The 11,416-nt window shown below is 34.6% G+C and overlaps 1 protein-coding gene across 1 annotated transcript; it reads left to right on the top strand.

The window, feature by feature from the left end:
• Window positions 1–1,320: 1,320 nt before the first annotated feature.
• On the top strand, window positions 1,321–7,598 carry LOC112019302 (carbamoyl phosphate synthase small chain, chloroplastic-like). Its single transcript, XM_065773593.1, is given in 11 exon segments — window positions 1,321–1,517; window positions 4,877–4,965; window positions 5,052–5,112; window positions 5,204–5,271; window positions 5,410–5,554; window positions 5,787–5,822; window positions 5,824–5,878; window positions 5,983–6,076; window positions 6,079–6,329; window positions 6,572–6,737; window positions 7,101–7,598. Coding segments are annotated over 11 exon segments (1,062 nt in total). The 5' UTR covers window positions 1,321–1,470; the 3' UTR covers window positions 7,151–7,598.
• The last annotated feature ends 3,818 nt before the right edge of the window (window positions 7,599–11,416 follow it).

Below are 11,416 nucleotides of genomic sequence, written 5' to 3'. Positions count from 1 at the left end.
AGCTACTTGGAGGCAAAAGAGAAAACCGGTTGATGCACCTACTAGGATAAGAACCACTAGCAAAGTTCACAAATCAAACTAGAGTCAGGATGTTTCATGTTGTGGAAATTTCTGCAAGAAAACAGCCAGAGGTGAAGATTACATCATATAGCAAGCTTTTATTAAGCTTGGACATGTTGATTGTCTATGTGGCTACATTTTGTGGACTAGGTTGTAGCTTTGACTGCTGTGGACAATCTGGGCCAAAATGGTGAGTCTTAGGCTGTCAGCATTAGTATCAGACTCTTCAAAACCACATTTAGCCAAAAATTTAACTACACTCAGCCGAAAGACTCATGCATCATGTTCAATAAATTGTTTAAAAAAAAAAAATAAAAGTGAACATTGGCTTAATAGAGCACTATACACTTGATGCCAAAAAAAAAAGGTTTTTTTTATTCTTATTCTCACGTCTCTCTTTATCATTCTATTTTAAATAAAATAATGGTAGAATATTGAGAATGATGTAGTTGTCTATGAATAATAGATTAATTAAAATAAAAAAAGTGAGGTTTTTTAGACTAAATTTGACTGAAAGTGTATTGAGCCTGATATGAATGCGGGTAAAATAACAAATATTTACTCATGTAACTTTCTGAACATAATATTACTTGACATTTTGCTTAAGTATGAAAAAATATAGATTCTAAAGCTGATTTTTTTTTTTTTTTTCACTTTAAGAGAAAAAAAAAAATCGAAGTCTTGACACCTGTGAGAACTAAATCAATTTTCATATAAAGATTGAAGCTGGACAGAAGTGGACCAATTGGATGGAAATGGAACAAAATGGACTGAAGTTGACCAAAATGGACTAAAGTAGAATTGGACTAAATGGACCGAAGTAGACCAATTAACCTAAATAGATCTAAATGAACCGAAGTAGACCAATTAGACCAAAGTAGACCGAACTGGACAAATTAAATTGAAATGAACCAAATGAACCAAACTACACGGAAGTAGACCAAAGTATACCGATTGGACCAAATTGACCAAAGTTGACCAAATGGACCAAAGTAAACCAATTGTTTACTTGGGGTGCATTTAGATAAGTTGTTGCAAATCAATGTTTTGGCTTTAAAATGAGCATTTGTGAAAAAGATACAAGGAGTTGCTGTTATGAACGGTTCAAAACTCCTAACTAAACAAATCCTATAATTTTGTACAATAAAATAAGAAAAATAAATCTAATGTATTACTCCTATATTTTAAGGTACAATTATAAATAAGCACATATATGTTTTTTTTTTTTTAATTTTTTTTTGCAATACTATTATAAATAAGCACTTAATTTTCATTTTTTGCAAAACTCAAAGTGCCGCTTCGTTCTGTGTGAGACTCGGAGAATGTGAAGCAAAGAAATGGAATTGGGTGTGACAGTGACAAACCCACTCAGCTGCTTTGCTTCATCAAGTCTCCGCCTTTCACTGTCAGATGCTCTGTCTCTTTCTCCTCCTCCGACCACCACCGTGCCTCCTTAGGTAACCCTCTCTACATTTCTTTATTTTCAACATTTAAAACCCAAAAAAAAAAAAAAGACTGTAAATATTTAGATTTTTGTGTGTGTATCATATTGTGGTGATTCCTTAAGCTCCGTCATTCCTTTGTTCTAATAAAGTTCACTACTTTTGCATATATGTATCATATATGTGATGTTGTTTCTCAACTATTGATTGTGTCAATTCTGTCTATGGTGAAATTTGATTTACAAATTGACTGATTGAGTGATTCAAATTTGATTGTTATTGATAAAAGACCAAAGGGTTCAAAGGAAAGCATGATTTGTTTGATTTTGGCAGTTAAATTTTTGGTGGCAAGTGAAGGCAAGGTGTAAAATCGAACCCTTTTTTTTAAGACTAAATTGAACACTAACACATAATTTTTTTTGTCTCTTTACTCAGCCTTTTGCCTTATAAATTATAATGTTTGTTATGAATTTAGTGATTTTTGTTTTTGTGTGTCCTGCTATAGTTTTATTTATTTATTAAAGTTAAATATTGTAGGTGATTTTACTAAAATGAGTACTGAAAAATCGACTGAGTCAGCTGCTCCTCCATGGAAATATGTTACTAAGTTACAAAAAGCAAGTGGTGGTGGAATACAAGCATGTGTTAAGGTTGGAAATGAGTATCAGAATGAAATGCAGAAATTAGAAGATGCAAATGAGGAATCTTTGCATAGACCTAAGAAGCCTAAGCTAGTGTCTTTACCAACTGATTCTGCTAGTTGTCCTAATTTGGGTCCTAGTGAGAGTAGTACAGCTACAAGTCATCCATTTTTTCAGAAAAAAAAAGGGGTTGGGAATTCTCCTTTGGAGAAGGCTTTTAACAATCAATGTCGAGAGCAATTAGATTCTCTTATTGCTAGAACATTTTATTCTGCTGGTTTACCCTTTCACTTTGCTAAGAACCCGTATTGGATTGAGATGATCAAATTTGCAGCTAATAATAATTTAGTGGGCTATGTTCCTCCGGGTTACAATAAATTAAGAACAACTCTGTTGCATAAAGAGAGGGCACATATTGAGAAGTTGTTGAAGTCAGTTAAAGAAACTTGGAAAGAAAAGGGTTTAAGCATTGTAAGTGATGGGTGGACAGATATTCAAAAAAGGCCACTTATCAATTTTATGGCTACATCAGAGAAAGGGTCACTTTTTATCAAATCCATTGATGGTACCAAAGAGTACAAAGACAAGCACTTCATTTCTGACATGTTTCTAAAGGTCATTGGTGAGGTTGGGCATCAACATGTTGTCCAAATTATTACTGATAATGCATCTGTTATGAAGGCTGCAGGATCTATTGTTGAAGCTAAATATCCTCATATATTTTGGTCACCTTGTGTTGTGCATACCCTCAATTTGGCCTTGAGTAATATATGTGTACCTAAGAACTCTTTGCAGAATGAGGTTCCATATAATGAATGTAAATGGATTGCACAAGTTGCAGATGAGGCAACTTTCATTCGTATTTTCATCACAAATCATTCTATGAGATTAGCAATTTTTAATTCATATTCCCCTTTGAAGTTACTTGCTGTTGCTGAAACACGATTTGCTTCAATAATCATCATGCTTAAAAGATTGTTTCAAGTAAAACAGCATCTTCAAAATATGGTCATTGGTGAGGAATGGATGTCATATAGAGAAGATGATGTAGGAAAAGCTCAAACTGTGAGGGATTATGTTTTGAATGATTTGTGGTGGGACAAGGTTGCATATATTCTGAGATTCACAAGACCTATTTATGAGATGCTTCAAGTGGCTAACTCAGATGCACCTATTCTCCATAAGGTGTATGAAATGTGGGATTCCATGATAGAAAATGTGAAGAAAGAAATATACCGGCATGAAGGCAAGGAAGAGTATGAGGAGTCTCCATTCTATGAGGTGGTACACAATATACTCATTGAACAGTGGACTAAAAATTGCACACCACTTCATTGCCTAGCCCACTCCTTGAATCCAAAGTAATTTTCCTATCTCTTTAATCTTTTCGTTTATATTCTTTAGGCATTTCCAAACAAATAAACTAAACTCATTAGTTATACTTATTTATTTGCTTTTAACTAGGTATTATACTAATCAATGGATTGAGGAAGTCAAAGGCCGTGTTGCACCACATAAGGATGCTAAAATTGCAACGGAGAGAAACAAGTGCCTCAAAAGGATCTTTCCTAATCCTGATGATAGGAAGAATGTTAATATGGAGTTTGGTTTGTTTTTTGGAATTAAGGCTTATGATGATGATAACATGGAGGATAGGTGGACCTACGATCCAATACTTTGGTGGTCAACTTATGGGTCCAGTTTACCAGTGCTTCAAACTTTAGCTCTAAAGCTTCTTGGACAGCCTTGCTCATCATCATGTGCTGAGAGGAATTGGAGTACATATGGCTTCATCCATTGTATGAGGAGGAATAGAATTACTCCTAAACGTGCTAAAGATTTAGAGTTTGTTCATTCTAATCTTCGACTTCTTTCAAGGAGGAGGCCCGAGTACACTACAGGAGAATCTAAGAAGTGGGACATTGGTGGAGATAATTGGGATGAACCATTTGGAGGACCTGGGTTGCTTGAGATTGCTAATCTCACACTAGATGAGCCAGAGATGGAGACAAGTATTGTTGAGAATGATGTCTATGTTGATGACGATGATGTTGTTGTTCTATGATAATTTTGAAAGTTTAAAACTTGTTATCCTTTTATGTTTTTAGTTTGATGTTGAACTTGTTATCCTTTTATGGTTTGTACTCTAAACATTTTATGTCTATTATTGTACTACTTTGAGTGTTAATTTACTTATTTGTAGTTCTTACATAATTTAAATTCTAGACATAAACGTATTTTATGTCTAAAAATATTAAAAAATATGCCTAAATATAAAATTTAATTAATTATTTAACCGCCGTGTCATGTTCTTATTTTTCAAAAATTGCCGTATCCTCGTGTCCGTGTCCTTGTCCGTGCAACATAGCATTTGAATGTGCAGTAACATTTATACTTGATGGCTGAAAACTAATCAAGTGTTATTCTTAGTTGGATGCTGCTGATTGATTTTGATTGTTTGTATTCTATGTTATGATGGAAATGTAAGGTGTACTTTTTTGCATCTGGAGCTTCCACAAGAAGTTTGTACTGTTACACATTTAACACTTGTAACATGCTTCTATTTTAGATCAATTAGTGCTTTTCCTTTGGTACTCTGTGCTTTAACCATGCCTAGGTGCACTTTTAACAACAGAGAGAACTTATTATTAAGGTTCATGAGTTAACTAGTTGTGCAACACGGATGCTCATATTTGGAATTTGATTTATGGTTGTAATACATATATTCTGCAGGTATCAAGAGATTCTTACAGACCCTAGTTATGCTGGACAGTTTGTCCTGATGACAAACCCGCATATTGGCAACACTGGTGTAAATTTTGGTGGGTGAAATTTGTACTTTAAGTCATTGCAAACTCTTATGTCTTGGATACTATTTGAAATCTAAGTTTGATGTCTTTAATGTCAGATGATGAAGAATCAATGCAATGCTTCCTTGGTGGTCTAGTCATCAGAAGCTTAAGTATCAGGTACAGTTTGTTAATGCTGGTTTGGAAACTTTCATGCTAGCAACTTTGTTGTTGAGCTGTGCTCATTTATTTTTTTATAAATTTCTTCCAGTACTTCAAATTGGAGATGTGCAGAAACACTTGGTGATTATTTAGCAGAAAGGAACATCGTGGGGATTTGTAAGTGTTATTTAATATAGCATGAGTTATCTTAAAGACCAATAATTTCGACATGTGTAATTTTAAATTATTGTGCTTTGCTCTCCATGAAACTTCTGACCTCCCTTCATCTTTTGATTCTGTGTCATTATCCTACAGATGATGTTGACACACGTGCTATTACCTGTAGATTAAGGCAAGATGGAAGCCTTATCGGTGTTTTGAGCACAGAAGAATCTAAATCAGATGAGGAACTATTGGAATTGTCCCGTTCATGGGACATTGTTGGTAAGGATTTGATGCTGTTAGTTAAAGGGGTTTGCAAATATTATTATTATTATTTTTTAAAAAAAAAAACATTTCAAGTGGGGAAGGGAGGACTCATATCCTGGATATCTCCATTGGAAATACCAAGAGGAGCCAGTTAACCTAAAGGTCATTGGCCAAATAATAAAATTTTTGGTCCCTAGTTTTCTTGCCAAAATTTTAAGTCCATAGTTTTCTTGCTTTTAATTTGCACGTGTTGATTTGATAAGTGGTGTTTTATGCAAGACCCCTTATGAATGGACTGACAACACAGTCACAGTGGGATTTTAACACCAATGGGAGAGATGGAAACACTTTTCATGTAAGCATTATTTAATTTATTTTTTTTGAAAGTAGTCAAAGTACCATCCCTGTATAAGTTGGCATTTGTTCCTACTCTTTTTTGTGTTTGTGTAAGAACTGAAGGTTGTTGCATATGATTTTGAGATCAAACATAACATACTTAGACACTTGTCATCCTATGGTTGTAAGATTACAGTCGTCCCTTCAACATGGCCAGCTTAGAGACTCTTAAGATAAAGCCAGATGGGGTTCTTTTCAGCAATGGCCCCGGAGACCCTTCTGCGGTTCCTTATGCAGTTGAAACAGTGAAGGAAATACTGGGTAAGGTTCCTGTTTTTGGAATATGCATGGGTCATCAGTTGCTTGGCCAGGCATTAGGAGGTACAACCTTTCAAATGAAGTTTGGTCACCATGGTGGAAATCATCCAGTTCGTAACCTTTGGAGTGGCCATGTTGAAATTAGTGCTCAGGTGTGTTAATTTTATTTAACTCTATCTATTTGACTTTTTCTCTCCCTAAATCACATTTGAACTTTTCTCTGAGGAACAGCTAAATATGACGTTGACAAATGTTTTCTTTTTCAGTAATATATTAATAATTTAAAACTAAGAGAATTCACAGTTTGTCAAAGTAATGTAATTCATTTGTAAATTATATAATTTTTTTTTCTTTCTATGGGATTGTTTTTCACTTTAAATTTATAAACTGGCAGAATCACCACTATGCAGTTGACCCTGCATCACTTCCAGAGGGTGTGGAAGTAACTCATGTCAATCTTAATGATGGAAGCTGTGCTGGTCTTGCATACCCTGCACAAAACATCATGTCTCTTCAATATCACCCTGAAGCATCCCCAGGACCCCATGATTCAGATAATGGTAATGGACACCCTCCTCCCCACAACCCCCCCACACCCCCCCCCNCCCCCCCCCCCCCCCACCCCCCCCCCCCCCCCCCCCCAATGCACACACATTTATCATTAACGTTTAGAATCAATTTTCACCCATTGGGAAGGTGCTCACATCATTTGTATTAGAGCATTCCTTGAGATATGTATTAAAGTAAGTCATGGCTAATGCAAATCTCAAAGAATTCCACAGTCGAAGAGGCTAAACGAATGAGAGAAGAGCTGGTTTTGGGGATTTCCTTTTTAATTCTCTTTGCCCATATTGTGAATTATGTTTATATAGGTCGTATGACAACTTCCACCACAGTATTGACATAAGGTATTCTTGCTACAGATTTTCCGGAATTCATAGAGCTGATGAAGCGAGCAAAAGAAAATGCTTAAGCACACAAGATTACAGTTTAAGCAATCTCTGTAATGTCCATGAAGTTCACATCGGCTATTTTATGTGGAGAAGAGAAGACTAGTGTTGCATTGTCAGTTTTGGTAATGTTTATAGGATTGGTAAAATAATTGGCAATGTGCTAAATTGAACAAGCCATTGATGATTTGTACAAGAATGAATAATTTAGGACATGCTGATTCTGGCATAGGGTCAATCTCAGTTTTATTTTGTTTTATTTATTTTTAAGTGGCAGGGGCAATTTTGTAATTTCTTAATTTCTGGTATGGGCTGTGCAGTCCATTGGGTGTTATTTTGGTTTCATTTGAGTTTAGTTATTTAGTTTGGGTTTAAAATAAAGTCCTATTTCAACTAGGAATAAGTATGAGTTCTATTTTAAGAGTTGTAATGCACTGATGCTTTCTATGGGAGAATATTAAAGTTTTCATATTTATTATAGCACATGAATAGAATTTCAAGTTGTGGCCATGGGAAAGCAAGGACAGCAATTTTTTAGGGTTTAATTGCACTTTTCCCCTAACTATGGGATCCACTTTAATCTACATCATAAACTTTAAAATTGCCCAATGTGCCCCATAATTATGATGGGGAAAGTGCAATTAACCCATTTTTTTCATATTCTTTTGGCCATATATTAAGATTAGGTTGTTTTTGAGAGAGAAAGAGCAATTTTTTAGGGTTTAATTGCACTTTCCCCCTAACTATGGGATCCACTTTAATCTACATCATAAACTTTAAAATTGCCCAATGTGCCCCATAATTCAGATGGGGAAAGTGCAATTAACCCATTTTTTCATATTCTTTTGGCCATATATTAAGATTAGGTTGTTTTTGAGAGAGAGAGAGAGAGAGAGCAATTTTTTAGGGTTTAATTGCACTTTCCCCCTAACTATGGGATCCACTTTAATCTACATCATAAACTTTAAAATTGCCCAATGTGCTCCATAATTAAGATGGGAAAAGTGCAATTAACCCATTTTTTCATATTCTTTTGGCCATATATTAAGATTAGGCTGTTTTGAGAGAGAGAGAGAGAGAGAGAGAGAGAGAGAGAGAGAGAGAGAGAGAGAGAGAGAGAGAGACCATTTCATATTGTTCGAGTCTTTTTTTTTTTTTTTTTGACAATCGACAGTATAACCTCACCCCTCTCCACCCCGAGACCATTTGCACCTGGGTCAATGAACCCCTCAAGCCTTTAAGGTTTGGTGAAGTACCAACTCGCCAAACGTAGGCAGTGGTGAGTTTTTCTTAAGACAAGTGTTATGCTTTAATACAACAGTAATTAAACCCTATTATGTTAAGTAATTGAGTCTAGAAATTTTGTCAATAGGTAGCTTGTTGGTCATTATTATTGTATTTTCCATAGGCAATGACATAACATAATGAGTAGGTGAAACAAGATAAGAAATTGTGTAAAAGAGATACTTAGTGGTATGGTACTTTTCCTTTATGAAGATAAGGGATAAATATGTAACAAAAGTAATGTTCATAATGTAATAGATATTTTTCTTTTGAGAATCTAATGCAAGAGAGAGTTGAAATAATAAGATACAAAATTTATCTAGTAATTGCTTGTGTTGTCAGTAGTGGTGGAAAGCATTCAGACTTGACAAGGCATTTTGTCATGGTGGAAAACATTAAGTAGTGTTACATTGAGATAGTCTGCACAAAATAATATGAATCATTGCACCATGAAACATTTGGTGAAGCATCATGAGGACTAAACATGAAAGCACTTGGCTAAATAGAGCCAAACCCTCCCAAAAAAAAAAAAAAAAAAAAAAAATAGAGCCAAACCCTTGGTTAGTGTAACTCAAGCTAACATAGATCAAGGGCTTGACTCACAAGTCAGCCCATTAGAAAAGTCACTCTCCCATGTGCCAACCATTCTCCAATTGCTGCAAAATTCTAATCACCAATAGGCTTGGGCCATGGTTTTCTGAAAGGATTTAATGTGTTTGTAAATGGACATCTGACATGGCCCATGTCATCCATGGCTAAATATGGTGGTTGGGCCGCTAACTTGGGCTTCAAGGCTTATTGTGCGTTTTACCACAGCCGCTTTCTCTTGTTTGATATAGCAGGTTCATTTCAAGAATCTGCTGTTTTATTAAATTAAAACCAGTAAGAGATTCAATGCACACCTTGACTTTTATAATGGGGTTAAAAAAAAAAAAAGAAGCTTGACTTATAATGGGAGACAAAATACAATAAAATTCAAACACCCCCACTAATTTTTTTTTTTTTTTTAATAATCTTCTTTTGTTCTTAATGGTTCATTTGGATTAATGAAGAGAGAGGAGAAGTAGAGTAGAGTAAAATTAACTTATTTTTAGCTAACTCTACTTTACTCCTCTCCACTCTCCCTCCCTTTTCTCTCAATCCAAACGGGTCTAAATTCCCAACAACTTAAACCTTGTCACCCTTTAAACCCCAAAAATCCAAAACTCTAAAACCCAAAACTACACATCCATCAAATAGTCCTAAAATAACTCTTAGAAAGCCTTGTCTGTACTATTGACTAATAGTCTAATAGCAACCCAAATCTTAGGTTTTCCCCTTTGTTTTATCCCCAAAACCCTACTATTCCTTTCCCCACTAAAAACCCTATAATACCTATTGTTTACACACCTGGCAAAATGTACCTTTACCCGAAATGTATACACCTAACTAAACTGAAAACATAAACGGTAAACCTAATATTTTTACTTCTTCAACTTGCAATTTGTCATCATTTGGGATTTTCAACATGTGTATGTGGAGGTTAGTGATGTTCTTTTCCCTTTTCTTCTATTTATTTGAGGCGTTCGTCTTAAAAATCCAATAGACCCTTCTAATCATTTGAGGCGTGTCTTAAAATCCAATAGATCTTTTTTTCTCTGCGATTTCCCATAGGCAGCCTCCGCAAGTGACTACTATCAATGTTGAGGTTACATGAGTATTCTTTAAGTAAATGGTTATATGGATTACTTGCAAGAAACAAAGATCATCAAATTTGCCTTTTGAGTAACCTTCTTTGGAATGTGTCAGATAGTAACTGTTTCAATGATGAGAAATATATTTTAATAACAAATTGATTTTAGTAATTGTGGTGGGGGGGTTTTGTTGATCAATCCTTTTATCCATTCACAACTCTATGCTAATATTTCATAAATAAGTTATAGTTTAAATTTTATTATTTGAATTACTTAGATAGAATGGTTTTCATTTAGGAATTTGTAAAAATTATGCTTACCAATCTTGTACCATTACAAAATATGTATAAGTATAATTTTTACTACACATTTATATTATTAAATTATAATTTGATATCTTTGGAACTTACTTATAATTTTCACAATCCAATATCAAGTTATATTTTTATATATATTTAAACTAAACCTTATACACAAGCTTGTTCACAAACAAATCGTTATGTTTGAACTTGAATAATTTAATAGTTGAGTCTAAACTTATGCTTGAACTTGACTTGTTTGCTAAATAGATAAAGATAAAATAGTTTTATTTTTTAAAACCAAATCTAAATTGTTTATAAATGACTTGGTTCATTTACAACTCTAGCCTTATCCAACATCGGAAGTTGTTGCATGGGTAGGGTCGTTGACCTCCCAAGATGGCTTTGGTCTTCACTAGGGGACAGACATTGCCTGATGGATAAGGTACAATCTTCCTCATAGGGTCATTTACTGTAGTAAAGATACTTTACTAGCTGAATTAGCAAACACTCACGCTTCTAAAATTTTCTGAGTTTCTGAGTGTGATTTTATCATTGATTGTTTGGTATCACTAGTTCCACTCTTTTGGTTTGGTTAACCCTCTAGACACTGAACAAGCCACCGAAAAGACTACATACTCTCATATATTGATAAGACTCTAGGGGCACAACAAATTTCACAAATGTTTGAGGTGACAAACTGTTAAAGGTAGATAATAAAATAGTGTTAGTGGTGAGATCATATGAAAATCAATAATAATATTGTTGTTAGCATTGCCTAGTTGCCCCTATTTTATGTGCGGTGGTAGGACCAATGAAAAGTTTGTGAAAGTATGATGTTTTGGGTGTTTTGTTCAGTGTCGCTAGTCCACCCTTTTGGTTTAATGCTCTCAACTTCAGAGTCAGAATTTTGTATCTCCCTTCTATTTTTTTTTTTTTAATTTTAATGCAGTTACAAGTGGCCTCCTTGTGTATAATGCAAAAACCTTCATGCGGCTATAAAAGTGGCGTGCTTGCTACTTTAAGATATGTT

Source organism: Quercus suber, unplaced genomic scaffold (assembly GCF_002906115.3).
Source record: "Quercus suber isolate HL8 unplaced genomic scaffold, Cork oak 2.0 scaffold_77, whole genome shotgun sequence".
Lineage (NCBI taxonomy): Eukaryota > Viridiplantae > Streptophyta > Magnoliopsida > Fagales > Fagaceae > Quercus > Quercus suber.
The sequence above is the reverse complement of the archived record's forward strand: the minus strand, read 5'-3'. Positions and strand labels throughout refer to the sequence as shown.